General features: G+C 31.7%; 1 protein-coding gene across 11 annotated transcripts in view; it reads right to left on the reverse strand.

Moving 5' to 3' along the window:
* CCDC88A (coiled-coil domain containing 88A) overlaps window positions 1–19441 on the reverse strand; it is a 146183-nt gene that overhangs the window by 17903 nt on the left and 108839 nt on the right. For all 11 annotated transcript variants that reach the window (XM_074286961.1, XM_074286962.1, XM_074286959.1 and 8 more), the window contains exons 18-25: window positions 15033–15197; window positions 11468–11629; window positions 10477–10754; window positions 9143–9286; window positions 8302–8488; window positions 4668–4813; window positions 1373–1465; window positions 1011–1225 (exon numbers count right to left, since the gene is read on the reverse strand). In XM_074286961.1, coding sequence (XP_074143062.1) covers window positions 1011–1225; window positions 1373–1465; window positions 4668–4813; window positions 8302–8488; window positions 9143–9286; window positions 10477–10754; window positions 11468–11629; window positions 15033–15197 — 1390 coding nt within the window. The remainder of the gene's footprint in view (window positions 1–1010; window positions 1226–1372; window positions 1466–4667; window positions 4814–8301; window positions 8489–9142; window positions 9287–10476; window positions 10755–11467; window positions 11630–15032; window positions 15198–19441) is intronic.

A 19441-nucleotide genomic window follows, 5' to 3' on the forward strand; every position in this document is an offset into this window, starting at 1 on the left:
TTATTTCTTAGACCCTAAAACCACCTAAACAGTACTTATGTAAAATCATGCTTCACCATTCAACAGACAAGCTTATAAAGAATGCCATCTAATATCTATATAGTCTTTCAAAGTTTTCAAAATTCATTTCCATTACTTCCAGTGATCCTCACAAAAAACTTTTGACATAATTAGGGCTGCTATTTTATTTACTTCTAAGGTTCAGAATAGTTAAGAAAACTGTTAATCAATTGCAGGGCTAGACAAGAATCTAGATTTATCTCTCTTGTGTTCCTGTCATTCCACCATGAGGCTTTTGTGGTCAAATTGTCTCCTCTCCACATTCATCCTAATATTTTGTTCTCAACATGATACAGAAAAATTCAGTGATATGATGATGTTAAGCTTGCATCCCAACATTAATAAATTTTATTATAATATTTAAGAAACAGATAAACCAAGTAGAGTTTAAAAATAACCACAATTGATCAGACCACACCACAAAAGTAGTTTACCTAGGTTAATTAAGCAAATTATTTATTTATAATTTATATCTAAGTTATTATCTAAATTAGGAATGGGAAATATCCAGTGTCCAAACCACATCATTTGCTAAGAGAAAAACCCTCTCACTACTTAAGTTCTTAAAGTTGATAATTTTGTATGGCCCAAGAATGATGTTATAAATGACACCTGGCAGAAAAAAGGTTCCTTACTCTTGATCTAAATCAATGAAGGCCACAATTTAGATACCAGAAAGAAAAAAGAAAGATGAATGAAAAAAGGAAAAAAACAAAAACAAAAACAGAGAAATAAAGAATGTTTGTGCTAAAAGTAATCAGTGTTTAAGATTATTATTATTATTTTTTGCTATCTGATGCATGAATATTCCTTTAACTATATTCTACACTTCATTTTATACTTAAAATTAGAAACATAAAATGTAAGGTATACCTTGGAAATTTAACATGTCTGGAAGATACTGATATGAGTACATTTCTAAGAAAAATTAAAACTCTGAAAGCACTCACTGCTGCTCTTCTTGGTTCCCAAGGTCTGCCCATCTTCTAGAGAATTTGAACCCACTGATGAACTATCTTGACTGTCTTGATGGGGTAGCTGAAGAAATCCTTCACTGGATTCTGAACGTGTGGGTGTTAATGTTAGAGACTTCATACGTTCCCGATTAACATCTTTTTTAGACTTTATAAGTTTTCTCATTTTTAAAGTAATCCAGTTGCCTCTCCTAATAGAATAATTATCATTGAGAAAATTAACTTTTTAAAATTAAACATGAAATATTTTAGACTTTTATAAAATTGTACAATTTTTAAAAAATTCTATATAATTTAGTATTTTTCCTTATGAATATTCATAAAATGTATAACAATACCTTCTAGGTGGTGATGGGTCATAAAATTTATACTGATCCATAATCTTTTCTTCTAATTTCTCCTTTTGTCGTCTTAATTCATTTAATTTATCACTAAAACAAGGGGAAAATACATTTTAGAACTTCACAATGTTACTCATAAGATTCATTTATTATTATTATTATTATTTTTAGAAATTTGCCTTAAATCTCCCAAGAGAAATCAAAGACAGCAGCTAGCAACATAATAGTTTTAAGTAATGTCCAAGTTACTTTTTCTAGGTTTCTCTTTTAACTTTGTAATATATGCTCAATAATAAAGTGAAAAATAATATTGGTGTATGCAATTAAATTAAGATCAAGGCTCCCTCCAACTCTTTGGGAGCCCTGCCCTGCCAATGTATTACATGCCACATTTTAAACGAATAAAGATCTCTAAAATAAAGGTATTTATGTTTTTTTTCATTGTACTGTCAAGTTTTCTTTCTTTTTTTTTTTTAAATGGACTTATGTTTTCACTGGTATATCAAATGAGATGGGACTTAGTAAACTTTAAAGATCCATACAATTTTAGCTATTAAAATTATTGGCAGTTTCTAATGAGGAAACTTCTTCTACTAATGCAAATAAGCAACTGTAATGCAAATTAAGGTGTTAGAGGTTTGCCCAAAGGCATTGAGAAGCTAAAAGACTTGTCCAGAGTCTCGAATCCAGAATACATCAGAGGCAGGACTTACACCCAGGTTTTGCTGCCTCTGAAGCTGGCTCTCTGTGTACTATGTCATTCCAAGTTGGAAGGTGATTGGTGTATTTACCAGTGGTGTCATAATGATCTTTAACCTTACATGAGAAAGAAATTTAACAGCAAGATTTTACTTTTTATATTTCAATGTGATTAAGATCAAAGATATATGTGATTAGTGGAGACATTTATTTGAAAAAAAAAATCATATATGAAATTATTTGATGTTATAAAAATTCTTTTCTTTAAAATTTAACTAAAATATTAAATTTAATATATTATTTCAAAGTATATTTATCTAAAAATTCATTTTACAAATATTAATTAAAGACCTACAACGAACAAGACTAGGTACTGTAGGGTACCAAGTGTCATGTCCTTAAATGGTTTATATTTTCTTCCCAAACTATAAAAGATAGCAATAGGTCCCCAAAATTAATAAAGGCAAAAGGAGTTTCCCTTCAGAAAAGGAAGGAATCACTTCCAGTTAGGGAAATTCAGAGAAGACTTGATAGAAGAGATGACAAGATAGGCTTGAAAGACAGACTAATAGGATAAAGAATGGCAATATGGAAAGAAACAATCACGATGGAGAAAAGGACAGATGGTCTTCTGGGAATTTTATCTGGAACACACAATATATATCCAGAACCTGAGCCCTGGCCCTATGTCCAAAACTGATCACAGTATTCCCCTTAGTAATCTTCAATTTTCCCTTGTCTACCAGCTGCTTCCCTACAACTTATGGATACGCCCCTATGGTTATCTTCCTTTCTTTCTATGGCTATATTTTTAGAGAAGGCCATCTTTCCTGGGAGCCCCCATTTCCTTTCCTTGCACTCTTGCGACCAACTCTGCTGACTGTTAATTTCATCATGTAACAAACCATTCTCTTAAAAGTAACCAGTGATCTCGTAATCTTCTTTTTAAAATCCTTCTTCTCCCTGATCTTTCTGTACCTTTAATTCTATCACTCACCCTCTTAACAATTCTCTTTTTCTCGAATTCTCTCCTGGTTTTCCTCCTATCTGACAGCTCTCTTCAGTCTCCTTTGGTGGGTTCCCTTTACCTAAGTCAGGACCACTAAATGCCTCTCTCTTGGGGTCTCCTGTCTTCTCCCCACTCTGCACTTCTGTGCATGCTCAGCTTATCAGTTTCCATGGATTCAATCATCATCTCTAGGCAGCTGATTCTCACCTCTATTTATTCAATCTTAAATCTCTCTCCTTACCCCCATTTCACATCTCCTACTGATTACTGGACATCACAGAGAGGACATCTTGCAGATGTCTTAGACGCAACATATCCAAAACTGAAGCAATTATCTTTCCCCAAAATCTTCTCCATCACCCTCCAGAGTGTCATCATGACCCTAGTCACTTGCCTTACAACTTGGGGCTTCTGTTAGTTACCTTGCTTCCCCCACCCCCTCCATTCCATCAGTTAATTAGGCTTCTAGTTAAGCGTTGACTTTTGTCATTTTGTCTTGGCAAAATGAATAGAGAGTGTTCAGTGACAGGAAAACCACAGCTAAAATCTCACTTCTGATATAGTAGGGGAGTGCACTTGCTATCTCAACACCCCAGTCAACTTTCTATGATGATAAAAGTTTCCAAACCACATTGATAAATCCTTATCAGGATTTATCTATACTAATGAAATCATAATTTTACAGTCTCCCTCCCCAAAAAAGTGGGCATGAAAGCTGAAAAGACAGGCTGGGTCAAATCTTGGGGAATCTTAAATACTAGACTATTTAAGAAATGCTAAATAAATAATGGGGAATAATTAAAGAAAATTACCTGATAAATGCAACAGATCTGGCCACAATTTAAAAGATGCACTGGAAAAGAGAAACTAGTAGGTAGGCAATATTATGTTTGGATAAGAAATAATGGTGGCCTGAAATAAAATAGTTTAAGTGGAAATGAAAAAGTGAGATGGATGAGACACTGTAGGGGAAGAATCAATATGACTCAATAATTTTTTGTGTATAAAAGCAAGGAAGAAGGAAGAATTAAAAAAAGTGGTTTCAAACTGACTATGACAAAGACAATCCCAATCACTTAACTTGGGAAGATAGATTAGGAAATTGTTTGGGATAAGAAATAGAAGTTGGGGAAAAAGGGAAATGAGGGCTGTATGTAAATAAGGTAACATTAGTTTCAGACATGTTGAATTTGATATGCCTACTACATGAACTGAGATGTATGTTTAGAGTTAGGGGAAAGGGGAAAAAATGAATATAACACAAATATGATAACTGTTCACAAAAAAAGTGATAGATGGAGAAGGAGAAAGAATAGGAATGAGGAGAAAACTCTGGGAAAAATTAAGAAGGCAAGTTGAAGGTAAGATACCAAGAAATGAAAAAGAGGAAGAGCTATCAGAATAATTCAGGAAAACAATCAGCTTAGTATTGAGATATACCATAGGAGAGTTTTAAGAAGGGGAACCCTGCTAAATGAGTTGCAAAGGTCAAGGAAGATAAGGAATGAGGAAAGGGCATTGGATTATTGGTAACCTCTAAGAAAGTAAACAGAACACAACAGTTCATAATTATTTGGTACCTACATGTACTGTCTTTGTTCAACATGAAAAAGATCCTTGCTTTCCATATTCTGTTCCAATAGTGTTCTATTTTGGAGCATTAATGTCTGAATTTGATCTAGTAGATGTCTGTTTTCTTCTTCTAAATTTCCTTTAAGCTGGCTAAGTAACTGATAAAGAAAATGACATTTTAAAAAAATCAATATTCATATTATAAATAAGAATAGGAAAAATTAAATATATAAAATATTTTCAAAGTCTTTCTTAGGATTGCTAACATTTTAACAATTAATATTATTCTAAACAAGAGAATCATTGTTTAAAAATGCACATGGTACACAAAATAGCAAAAAATTGAAAAATTCATAAAACCCTTATTTTTTATTCTTCATGTCATTTCCTGTTTTAAATCACCATAATTTTTCTTAAACTGCTATATTCATGTTCAGAGAAGACATGACTCTTAGGAAGACTTTGTCATACATGAATACATCCAAAGGTAGACCATGTTAAACTCAAAATTGATGTACAAAGTTCTTAAGAATAACTCATTTATCAAAAAGAATAGTAAACAAGAGCATTCAATTAAATACAGAAGAAACACTTAAAACATGTATTTGTTTTGTTCCGATCTGTGATTTCCCTACTGTAGGGAATTTGGGGTGAAGATATCTTCTCTACCAATTCTTATTTGTACCTTGTAGTCTTAGAGGGACCTTGAGAAGTTAAATGACAGAACCTAAAGCTAGACTGGCACCTGGGTGGATCCAGACCCTGATATTTAAACATTGTCTTTTAAGTATGATTAATGTGAAAATTACTGCGCCAATCCTATTAGTTTAGTTATATAAATAAAACAAATACACATAAACACACACACTAATTTATTATCACAATTTACAGTGATGGAATTCCAATTCAATAACAATGTATTTAGTACCTTGTACTATATGCAAGGTAGTAAGCTAGGAGCAAAGAATAAGCAAGAGAAAAAGTGAATCAGCTCTTACCTGCTCTCAAGGATCTTATATTCTAATGGAAGGTGTGAAGGGGGAATAAAAAAAATTTTAAGGCTGAAGGGGAACTTAAAGGCCATTTAAATCAATACCTTCATTTTACAAATGTGAAAACCAAGGCCTAGAGAAGTCATATAGGTATCATACATCAAGAGGAATTTCAAAATTTGATTGAACCACAATCTTCTAAAAAAGCTTCCTCCCAAGGCTGAGGTCTCACAACTACTGCATGTCTGGGGTCAGTTGAACTCAGGTCTTCCTGACTCCAGACCCAGTGTTTCCAATGTAAAACCATGAATTTTCCATTTTATCCTGCTTGTTTTTAATATATAAAAAATTCTATTTTATTTTCAAAACTGTCTGATTTGCCTATTTCCTCCTGACTTTTTAAAAGTTCTCTTTTCTGCATTTAAAAATGTTTAAAGAAGTCCCTTTTTTCGGTCTCAGTATTGCTAACTTTCCTTCATACAAAAACACTTCCCAAATTAAAAAAAGAAAAAAAGGGGAAAAAAATCCTTGTTTATCATTTATTATCAAAGTTCCTCAGGATACATATTTAGTCATTGTTTTGATTAGAGTTCTTAAGTCTCTCAGAATTGTTTTTCTTTTTGTTTTTTTCCCTGAGGCAATTGAGATCAAGTGACTTGTCCAGGGTCACACAGCTATATAGCATTAAGTGTCTGAGACCACTTTCATAAATTTTTCTTCTAATTTTTTTTCCATTTTTTGATTTTGTTCTAATACTTCTTGTTGCCTCATGAGGTTATTGATTTGCTTCACTGATTCTAGTTGTCAAGGAGTATGTTACTTCAATAAGGTTTATTACTTTTTCTTTGAAATTATTCTTCTAATTCTTATTGCTAGAGTTTTAGTTAATTTTTGATTAATTAATCTTCATTTCATCTATATATTTATGTGGGACTAATGGAAAATCCATTTTTTTCTTTGAGCTACTTGCAATTACTACAGAATTTGTAACAATAGATAGAGTGCGGAGTCTGGAATCATGAAAATTTGAGTTAAAATGAGGTCTCAGACAATTACTGGTTATATGATCCTACGCAGTCACTTATCTCAGTTTGCCTCAGTTTTCCCATCTATAAGACTTCAGTCTTAAGGAAATGGCAAACTACTCCAATAACCTTGCCAAGAAAACCTCCAAGGAGGTCACAGAGTTGGACATGACTGAAAAATGACTAAACGACTAGATCTATAATAAATTTCTTCATACTAGCTAATACTTTCTTTGATTTAGTAATCTCGTTCTCACTGACTTCAGCCCTTCACCTGTGAAATTCAAAACCTTGAATCATTAGGGCTCTCTCTGGAGTCCCAGGAAAGAGAGCATTGAAGATGTTAGAGGCTCTGGTCCTTGTTGGATGCTGTTTTCCACAGGCTTCTAACTTTTCTTCCCTTGTTCTTCCTGACCATTCTGGAAGTTATTCTGGGTGATTCTTCTACTCCTGAACAGAACCTTGAAGATTCTAAGAGTGATCACTGTGGAAAGACTACTCTGCTCTGAAACAGACTTTGCAGGCAGCCTCTTTTCCTACTGCTTTTAAATTTCTGGCTGAATGTTTATATGGATGTATGTATATGTGTGTGTGTGTGTGTGTGTGTGTGTGTGTGTGTGTGTGTGTGTGTGTGTGTGTGTGTGTGTGTGTGTGTGTGTGTGTGTGTATATATATATATATATATATATATATATATATATATAGTATATTTCCTGGGACAGGAAAAGACACTAACTACAATTTCTCATTGGATTTGATTATTAATAAGCATGAAATGCTGATTCATCAGTGTTTCACTGCAGTTAATATGTGGGAACTTTGTGATAGGGTTCTTTGCAGACCATTTTAGTTGAAAATTTAAGATTTCTTCTTATATGAAAAACAGGTTATGATAGACAGCCGTATTATAAAATTTTATTTTATAAATTCTTGTAGTTTTAGATGGTTTAATATTTAAAACACTGTAAATGAATCAGATTAATATATAAAAACTGGCAATATATGGATTTGATTTAATAAGTACTGATAGCAGTAATCAATCTCTCAAAGTGACTTTTTTTGATTGAAGACTTTAGACAACATGTTGGAGGGTGTAAATCTTTAGGCTTCTATCTATGTTACAAGCAATCCCATTTAAAGGTTCACCGATTGCTAGTTTCTAAGAATTACCTATATAATGAGAAATTAGGCTTCAGTATACATACTAGGTAATAATTATTTAAAGGCTGATTATTTTGAATCTTAAATTTTCCCTTTTCTGTTATCAGTCTATATTTGCTTACAAATATTGCGAATTAAAGCTTAACTGGAAAAGAAATGAAAACTGAAATCCTCTAATTCATTACTTCTGGGAAAATCTGAGACTATAAAAGATTTTAAAGGTAAATGAGTTTTAAATTAATGATAAAAGTAGTCTAGGAAATTATTTCCAAACTGATCCTCATTAAAACAAATAAATTTGTTAATAGGTATCAAAAAAGACCCAACTTTTTCTTTGGGTATATTCTAATTTCTTATGCTTCAAGGCTCTAACTGTAACAAGTTAATTTTAAGTGATAACATAGTGTTTCCCCCAAATAGGGCATAGCACTTATAACCTTGTAAAAAACAAAAGTTGTGGGAGCTCACCTCACATTGGTTATTCAATTTAGTGGATGTAATGTCCAGTTGTTGGTACTGTTCCTTTAGCTTTGAAAATTCAGCTTCTAATCTTGTCTGCTCCAATTTGGAGTTGTTTAATAGGCTCTTTAAATTCTTATGGTCCGTTTGTAAAACTTCACTTTCTCTTAGTAGTTGATTATATGTGTAATTCAACCTTTAATTAGAAAACCAGCATAGATAAAAGATTTTCATACTGATTAACTTTTTTTTATTTAAATACTACGCTAATGTTTACACAAGATATAATGAATAAAGAAAAATTTTCTTGAATATAACTTTATATTATAAAAAACTTAAAACAAAGATAAAAAAGAACATTACTAATTAAGTCATAGACATTTCTTTTCATTTGAAAATAAATTATGATTACACAATTTATATTTAACATTTTGTCATAAAGTATCATCATCTTTCTTAGAGGTAATTAATTGTATCAGAAGGTTTAAAATACAAAATAGAAAATGAATATTCAATTTTTATTTCTCATAAAATTAAAAGGTTTGCATCCACTTCAAAGTAGACAAATTAAATAAATTACTGTTAAACTTTCTATTAAATACAAGGATACATAGTTTATTTTTTAATTAGTGATTTGAAAATATATAGGGAGGACAACTAATGAAATCATTTATACAAATAAAATTCATTATTTCTACAAACACTCATTTAAGTATCTAGCCTGTAATAAACAAATAAATAATAAAAAGTCTCAGTCCAGAACTGGGATCATCATCATGGCTGGTACTATGCCAAGCAAACTTAATTTAGGATAACACAATATATAGGGCTGAATATCTTTAGTCATTACCTATCATTTTCACCTCGAAGTATCTTGTATTCTGCAGCTACAGTTTCATGTTTCTTATTTTCTTGAATCATTTTTTCTTGCTCAACTTTGAGCATTTTTTCCAATTCTTCCAACTGTCCTTTCTGTTTCAGTAACTGGTTATAGCTAGGGGGTAGGAAGGGTAGGGCAGGCAGGGAGGGAAAGTTAAAGATTTAACTTAAAAAATGTCCTTTTATAAATAAAATATAAACCACATGAAAACCTCTCTAACTCACTAAGAGTAAGAGAAATGTAAATTAAAATAAGTGAAGTTTTACTTTACACCATGCAAACTGAAAGAGATAATATAAGGTGAGAAAAGTGAATGTTAGAATAGTTGGGAAGTCAAGCACACTGATACAAAGCTGGTAAAACTATTTTTAGTCTAATAGTTATGTATTTCAATTTAGAATTATGCAAGAAAAAGAATTAAATTAGTTATAAAAAGATACTGAAGATAGCAAAGACCTCACTACTAAACATCTACCATCATCCCACAAAGGAAGTTGAAGACGGAAAAAAAAGTCAAAAGACTTAGCAAAATATTCATAAAAACATTATTTTTGGTAATAGAATTGGGTGCCTATCAGTTGGGGAACAGAAGAAAAAATATGATTTATGAACACAATGGGATGTTACTATGTTAAAAATATCTTGAATATGAAGAATTCAGAAAAACATGGTAACATTTATTTATGAAGTATTGCAAAGCAAAATTAAAATAAAAACTAAGAAAAAACACTATACAGTGACCACAAAAATATAAATGAAAATACATTGAAAGAAAATAAAATTTTGAGTAACTGAAAACCAGTGAAGGTCCTAGAAAATGGATAATGAAACTAACATATATAGAGAGATATCAGGCTATATAAATAGATTATTTTATACATTGTTAGGTATAACCTATCATATATTTTTGATTGTTTTTTCCTTTGACAAAAAGGAGGGTTCAGTATGGAAGAAGTGATAAAAATGACTACTATGTAAAGATGAAAGATATCAATAAAAACATCTTTAAAGGGGGAAGCTAGGTGGTGCAGTGGATAGAGCACCAGCCTGAAGTCAGGAGGACCAGAGTTTAAATCTGATCTCAGACACTTAACACTTCCTAGCTCTGTGACCCTGGGCAAGACACTTAATCCCAATTGCCTCAGGGGGAAAAAAACATCTTTAAAAATAAAATACTTTAAAATTGAAGAAAAAGCAGTTATTTTTACAATATTTTTTGTTGTTTACTTATTATATGAAATTCATTACACTAACCTGGAAAAGCTATTTACATTTTTTATAAATAAGAAAACAATGAAAATTACCGATCTTCGAGGTCCTTATGTTCTACCTCAAGATTCTTGTGTATAGATTTTAGTGTTCCATGTTTGGCAATGAGAGACTCATACTCAGAAGCTTGACGTTCATGAAGATTTTCCAATTTTTCATGATCTTTGACCAGTGCATCATAGAGAGATTTAAGCTCTTCTCTTTCTTTGATTATTGATTCATTTTCATTTTCTAAGGCAGATTGCTGTATCAGTAATTGGGCATTCTGGTTCATAAGAGAGGTATTTTGGGAGTTAAGGGTAGAGTTTTCCACCTGTAATAATAATTTAAAATTTAACACATAATTATCAGATGATAACAGCCAGATAAAGAAAAGGAAACCTCTTCTTTGTTCCTTTCAGGTATCTCAGTGACTTTTTTTTAAACTGTTTTGAAGGTGAGGAGGATTGGCTTTAAGATTTTAAGTGACAAATCTATGTCTTCCCTTTGCAAGCTGTGGTAAGATTTAGGTTCTTGAATGGAAGGGATTGTGTTTTTGTCTTGGTACTCCCAGTACCTTGCATATATTAGGTGATTAGTATCAGGTGACTTGACAGATTAATGAGATCAAGAAAACATGCGAATCCAAAAAGCATTTTAAAATCCTTACCCTACTTGTATATAGCTTTTTCTAATAACTGAATCAATTAAAGAACTGGAAAAAGGAAATCAGAGTTCATGTACTATAGCAATATAGTCTTAAACAATACCCACTATGATGTCAATCTTTTAAAAAGTTTTAAAATTTATTTTATCTATTTTGCATTAGCATACTCTATTTGCTTTTATTTTTTTTTATTCTAAATAAAAATGTAATAATCTTGATATAAATACTCTAACTAAAGTACTAATAAATATTTTAATTCATCTCCGATTAAGTTTTAAAACGAAGAACCAGTATCAAGTATTTAACATGACTGGTAACTCATAAAAAGAAGTTTTACTTTTGACGAAAACTTCCCACAAAAATCTTAATACAAAATTTACCTGAAGCTTAGCATTTTGAGTCTGAAGGGTAGTATTTTGTTCCTGTAAAGAAACAGTCTGCCGCTGAAGTGCAAGAATCTGGGCCTGTAGATTATTGTTCTGTGTCTCAAGCTGCTTCAATTGAGTTTTCAATGCTTGTTTCTCTGCTTGAAGGGTAGCATTCTTGGTAAAGAAACAACATAAATTAAAAAAAGAAAATACAAACAACCTATGAAAGTATCAAAAATAGTTACAGATTAAATAAGGATTTTTGGAAACCTTATTCGGAAAGTATTTTAAATGATATTCTTTTTGTTTTTTCCTTCTGAGGCTGGGGTTAAGTAACTTGCCCAGGGTCACACAGCTAGGAAGTGTTAAGTGTCTGAGACCCACATTTGAACTCGGGTCCTCCTGAATTCAAGGCTGGTGCTCTATCCACTGCGCCATCTAGCTGCCCCTTAAATGATATTCGTAAACTCAAAGGAAATATCCAGAATTTTGTCAGGTTGGCAAACTTCTACTAAGGATATTTCTTCTACTAGCAAATTACAACCTATGATTTAGTAAATAAATTTTAGGGAGTTGCCTAAAGGACGTTTAAGTTAAATGACTTTTCCAAAGTCAAATAAATCATAAACAGTACCAGAGATGAACTAAGAACTTCCTGATTTTAAATCCAGCATTCTATATTCATTGTATCATACTGATTCTTAATTAAAGTTAATATTTCATTGGGAATTCAAAGAAGAAAAAAAATTTCAGAAATGACAGATTTTTGTAAACTTCTTTACAACAAGGACTTAACGTTATTTAATTCAACACTCATCACAATCTTATAAAGTAGGCAAAACCTACCTGAGATTTTATACTATTTTTTCATATGGATGGAAGGAAGGTCAAAGTGGTTAAATAATGTGCTAAATAAATATCAGTCAGGAAGACATAATTTCATTATAATTTAATTATAACTATTGTATTTGGATATGATTCTATCTACTGTGAAATATTGGAAAAATAGTATCATTATGAACATGGTGAGTTGGAAGGAAGAGCAGTAAACTATTTGTATTTCAAAAATAATGCAAACTAAGGAGCAAATAAGACTAATTTTATTAGTCTTTTTTGAAAATTTAGCCCATGAGACTTAATAAACCTGACTTATATTTTACATCTTTATAGAATTTTAAGAAAATTATATATGTCTATTCTTTTTGGACAATGCACAATATAAACAAATAATTATAAATATATTTATATATAAATTATATTGATATATTAAGTAATAAAATATATTATAAATATAAACAATGTTATTATATTCACATAATGAAATGTTATATTTAACAAGACAAATGCCAACTCGGAATATATTTTGAATATATTTATAATTTGTAATCTCAGAATTTAACACTTCATAATTTATACATCTGCAATATAAAGCATAGACAACATCAAAAGAATAGAAGAAAAAAAATTAAGCACTGAAAATGGCAGATGTCCTAAAAATATCAGAGAAAATTCAGTTTTTAGGTTTGAAATTCAACAGAATGCCCTTTATTATACTAAAAGTTAATGATCAAGAATAACAAATTTTGTAGGTGTTCTAAGCCAAATTAAAGTTTTAAACTATATGCCTGCCCGACTGTCTCTGTCTCTGCTTGTGTGTGTATGTGTATACACACATATGAACATGGTTTTAATTAGCACTACTTAAAATCTGGATATGTAAAATTGTTAAAATAGCATTTTATTAACAGTCTGAAGCATTTTTATAAATAATTACTTGCTATTTTTGTCAGACTAATTTTTATCTTTATCAGACAAATTCATGCTATACAAATTATTTTTATTTTGTATGTTTTCTAAGAGGAAAAGAAAAGAGCCTACACCAGAGACCATTTTATACTATTTTTGTTTCATGGCCTTGGAATTATCTAGTAGCCTGCTAGTAACCGAGAGATGATTAAAACTCCAGTCTTGCTGAATGTTTAATCTACCTTTCAGAAAGATAGCAAATATCAAGAGACAGAATTTGAAACCAAGTCCTCCAACTCAAAGGCTAGTAGACTCATGTTTATTGCTCATGAAATTCAATGACTACCCTGCTGCCTCTACGATAAAATGTGAACTTTTTCATAGAGCATTTAAAGTCCTTCAAAATCTTCCACCTAATTTTCCCAATATAAATATTCACTACTCTTCCTTACTCATTCTACAATCTAGCCCAACTGGCCTACTTTTTCCCTGCATATAACAATCCATCTTTTTTCCTCAGTATGTCTTTCCACAGAGTAGAACTGAATTCTGAAATACTGATATTTCATACTAATATTTTCACCTTTTCCTCTTCAAATTCTTAGCTCCCCTTTGAATCTTAAATCATGAGGCCATCCTTCATTCCTTCAGCTGTTATGACTCTATCCCTTCCCATCATTATGTTACTTTATATATTGCCATTATTCATCTATTAAAATGGCAAGTAGATGGCATGTAACATTTTTCATTGGAGTACATAGTATTTTATATTATGATATTTATAAGCAAAGCATACTACTGTAATATCAAATCTATAATACTATGTTGAAACATCATGTAAGCAATGGATAGGGAGTTAGGTAATTTAGAAAACACAAGACTTCTATGGTTAATATCAGATGAGCAAAGAGCTGGAAAAAATGTGGCTTGTAAGATTGATTGGTTGATGGTGAGGGGACCAGAAGACATGCCATTTGGGTTCATTTTAAAGAATTGGAGTTGTTTAGCATACAGAAGAGAAAACTGAAAGGGACCCACATGATACTTTTGCCTTAGAATATCTGAAAGAGTGTCATCTTGAACACTTTTCTGCTTTGCCTTGGGAGCAAAACTAGAAATAATAGATGGGAGTCCCAGAGAGAAGAATTTAAAATAAAGGAAAACTTACCTATTTTCAGTGCTGTTAAAAATGAAATAGAATGTCTATAGAAATAGATTCCTTTCACTGGAAGTTTTAAAGCAGAAGCTAGTCTTTTTGGGCTTTGCTCTTTAGATTAAAGCCTCTAAATTGTCTTTCATAATCTTAAAATTGTGATTCTGGCACTCCCTCTGCTGACAACTAATATAATTTCTCTGGTTTAGAAGTAGATAGTCTCAGAGTTGCAGTGGCTGAATAATTCATTATCTAGTATTCAACCTGGTGATGGACCTCTCCCTCAAACTTTGCTTTACCAGTCCTTGGACTAAAAATATTAAACTTTTCCACATTGTACCCACATTCCCAATCACATTCCATACTAAAATGAGCCATCAAAGTAGGGCTTTCTTGTAAGTTTAAAAGCACTTTTCTTATAAATACATTGAATGACTTGGAAGTAAAGTTAACATATGAAAATGGTAAGTACTGTTTATCATGAAATGTCTTTCACTTTGCTATTCTGATTTTCAAAAAGTTTTGTTAAGTAAATTCTTAAGAATGTCGAGATTATTTAGTAAAAATTTCTAATAGATATTTTAAAAATGAAGAAGCAAATGAAAAGAATAATTGGGTAAACTTCCTGTTTAAAAGTTAAAACAGCCTAATTCAATAAATTCTAATAAACATACTTACGTTTCTTTCCACTTCAATTAACCTGTCTTTAACTTTCAAAAGCTCTCTAGTTGTCTCTTGACTTTCTCTTTCCCATTTAGTATCATCACCAGATCTAGGAGGAGAATTCTGTAGCATTCTTTCTTCCTCTTGTCTTTGTTTAAGAGCTTCATAATTCTTTTTCACCTAAAATAACATCAAAACATTTTAAAGAGAAAAAATTATCAATTTTTAAAGTTATTTCCCTTACTGTTATGTCCAATGTATTGATACAAAGACAAAACAAAAATTTCCCTGCTCTAAAAATTACATTTTTAAAAGTTATATCCTATAAGTACTATTTTTATGTATTACTCTTTTACATATCCAATAGATTTGGATTAAATTTTTTATTGTAAAGGCTATATATGCAAAATTAATTATAGTGAAACTTTTGATTTAAAATAATCCAAATTAAGTTATGCTATGGAAACTTCCTTTTCTTGGGACCTACTGAGTACCTTACTAATGGAACTGAGTTCTAATCTAATCTACCAATACACATAAATTGTTTGCTATGCACCTAAGATACAAAAAGGCAAAAGATTTGGATGGAGCTAACAATCTGATTTACTATGATTATTAAAAAATAGTTGTTAAATAATGTCATATTGCCTTCCCGCAAAATAATGTGAATCTGCTCAAATCCTCCTGTTAAAAGTGTCTACCCAACAAAGCAATCCCTTTCTATTGCCCTGCTCATGATGACAGGTTTACCAAAGCTTTTCATCCCTTCTCAAATCTTCCATACTCTCCAAACCCCTCAGATAAGAATCATACCTCTTAATTCATGAAAAAATTGAAGTTAATCCCTAAGAACTTCCACTCTTCACCTTTTCCTGTCACATCACTTAGATGCCTTGTGTCTCTATCTCTTCTTTATCTATTACACATGAAAAGGAGGTCCATTTCCTTTTCAAAAAAAATCACATTTCAAGAAAATTTGCTTGTTCTAGCAGACTGTTCTCTCTGTTTCATCCTTACTAAATCATTTATTTTCTTTTTTTTTAGTTGTTTTCCATTCTCTTTTTAAAAAATAATTTTATAATTATAGCATTTTTTTTGACAGTACATATGCATAGGTAATTTTTTCCCTCCTTCCCTACACCCCCTCCCCTAGATGGCAGGCATTCCCATTAAATATCTTACAGTATATCCTAGGTAGAATATATATGTGCAGAACCAAATTTTGTTGTTGTTGCAAAGAAAGAATTGGATTCAGAAGGTAAAAACATTCTAGGAAGAAAAACAAAAAATGCTAACAGTTTACACTCATTTCCCAGTGTTCCTTTTCTGGGTATAGCTGATTCTGTCCATCATTGATCAATTGGAATTCGATTAGCTCTTCTCTATGTTGAAGATATCCACTTCCATTAGAATACATCCTCATACAGTATCATTATTGAAGTGTATAATGATCTCCTAGTTCTGCTCGTTTCACTCAGCATCAGTTGATGTAAGTCTCTCTAAGCCTCTCTGTATTCCTCCTGTTGGCCATTTCTTACAGAACAATAATATTCCATAACATTCATATACCATAATTTACCCAACCATTCTCCAATTGATGGGCATCCGTTCATTTTCCAGTTTCTAGCCACTACAAAAAGGGCTGCCACAAACATTTCAGCACATACAGGTCCCTTTCCCTTCTTTAGTATTTCCTTGGGATATAAACCCAGTAGTACCACTGCTGCATCAAAGGGTATGCACAGTTTGACAACTTTTTGGGCATAGTTCCAAATTGCTCTCTAAAATGGTTGGATTCTTTCACAATTCCACCAACAATGCATCAGTGTTCCAGTTTTTCCACATCCCCTCCAACATTCATCATTATTTGTTCCTGTCGTCTTAGCCAAACTGACAGATGTGTAGTGGTATCTCAGAGTTGTCTTAATTTGCATTTCTCTGATCAGTAGTGATTTGGAACACTCTTTCATATGAGTGGAAATAGTTTCAATTTCGTCATCTGAAAATTGTTCATATCCTTTGACAATTTATCAATTGGAGAATGGCTTATAAATCATTTATTTTCAATCTCTCCCTGTCTATTAGTTTCTTCTAATGGATGGCTCCCCCATCCTAGAAAAAAACAAAACAAAAAATAAATCATCCCTCATCCTATTAGCTTTTGTTCTCTTCTCCTTTCCTTTGTAGCTAAACTTCTTGAGAAGAGACTGATTACAACATGTATCTCTTCCTTTTATGTTTCTTTCCTTTTATTCTCTTAACTCATCTGGCTGTAGATATTCTGCAACACTCTATTCAGAACCCTTTTCCTCTTTCCCTCTATAATGTATCATTTCGTGATCTCATCAGCTCTCATAGATTTTTATACTCATTTATCCTGTTAGTCATTAAATAATGATACTGCATGTCAGGCACTGTGCTAAGTGCTAGGGGATACAAATAAAAAAAAAAAAAAAACCTTTTTATCTCATGGAGCTCAGCATCTGCAAGGGGAAATAACATGCAAAACTATGTACAAATAAGATTTATACAATGTAAATTGTAAATAATTCACCATCTCTTTTATCAACTTCTACCTCCCACATCCAATCAGTTACAAAGTTTTACTGATAGTATTTCTCTCCTCTGGTACTGCAACTCTAGGTTCTTATCAACTCAGGCTTGGACTATTGCAATCACCTGCTATTGGTCATTCTGACTTCTCTCTCCTGAGTACAATGTAGCCTGACTCATCTGTTAAATTAATTTCTGCAAAGTGCAGATCTGACTTCTCTCATTCAACAACCTTGATAACCTGGTTCCCTTATTTATTTTTTTCCACTTTTCTTACATTTTACTCCCTACTCTGTACTCTTGTGTTTTAGTGACACTAGCCGCCTTATTCTTTGAACTTGTACTTCATCTTCCAACCCTGGGCATTTTTTACTAGTTATCCTTCATGTCTAGAATACCCATCCTTCTCTCCTCCACTTCCTGGATTCCTTCAATTCTTGTTCTTTCCTATTTTCAATTTATCTTATCTATAGCTTTTTATACATTGTTGTTTATATGTTTTCTTCCATGTGATCTCTTTGAGTCTTAGGAACTGTCTTCTACTTTTTATTGTATCCCCAATACTTAGCACAGTAAATGCTTAATAAATGCTTATTAACTGAACGATTCCTTTAAAAATGTCTTCTGGCCTCAAGCTAATATTAAAGTGTGAACTATATCATACATTGTATTCAAAAGCAACATTCATCATGACCATTTTTATTCAAAGTTCAATTGCTTAACATTTTTAATTGATAATAAAACAAAGTGGTCCATTTTATGTTTGGCTTTTTTGTTACAACAGTCACTAAAGGAAGAACTCTATTATTACAACTGCTATTTTGATTAAATAATAGCCCAATACTGTTGAAAGAACAGTATATTTAAGAATCAGAAGAAATAGGCTTAAGTCAGATTTCTGTAATGATTGATATGGGGTGATTCTGTACACACTAGTTACTCTAGACTTCAATTTCTTCAGATGTAAAAATGAGGAAATAAAAACATTTTAAAAATGAAAACTATTAAGGTTTCAAAATTACTTATCTTATCAAACTAAACTATCTAAGGTATGCAGTTCACTTATAGGCATACCTCATTATATTGTGCTTTGCAGAGATCACAAAAAAAAATTAGTACATAGCAACAATAAGATTATGTGATGATCAACTCTTATGAATGTGGCTCTTTTCAATAGTGAGGAGATTCAGGCTAGTTCCAATGGTCTTGTGATGAAGAGAGCCATCTACACCCAGAGAGAGAAGTGCAGGAACTGAGTGTGGATCACAACATAGTATTTTCACTTTTTTGTTATTTGCTTGCATTTTGTTTCTCTCTTTTTTTTTCTTTTTGATCTGATTTTTCTTGTGCAGCATGAGAATTCTGAAAATATGTATAGAAGAATTGTACATGTTTAACATATATTGGATAACTTGCTGTCTAGGGAAGGAGGAAGAAAAATTTGGCAACACAAGGATTAATGCTGGAAACTATCTTTGCATATATTTTGAAAAAAAAATTATTTAAAAAAAACCACAAAAATCTGTGGCAATTGCAGTGAGCAGGCTTATTGGCATCATTTTTTCCAACAGCATGTGCTCACATCATATGTCTGTGTCACATTTTACTAATTCTTGCAATATTTCAAACTTTTTCATTATTGTTATATCTGCTATGCGATCTGTGATTAGTGATCTTTGATGTTACTATTGCAATTGCTTTGGAGTGCCATAAACCATGCCCACAGAAGATGGTGAACTTAACTGATAAATGTTGTGTGTTCAGTTTGTTCTATAAAATCCGCCATTACCCCACCTTCTTTGTGTATCTTTTGGATTTCCCTATTCCCTAAACTGAATTAATAATTCCACAATGTCCTCTAAGTGTCAAAG

This window comes from Sminthopsis crassicaudata, chromosome 2, assembly GCF_048593235.1.
Source record: "Sminthopsis crassicaudata isolate SCR6 chromosome 2, ASM4859323v1, whole genome shotgun sequence".
In the NCBI taxonomy this organism is placed as follows: domain Eukaryota; kingdom Metazoa; phylum Chordata; class Mammalia; order Dasyuromorphia; family Dasyuridae; genus Sminthopsis; species Sminthopsis crassicaudata.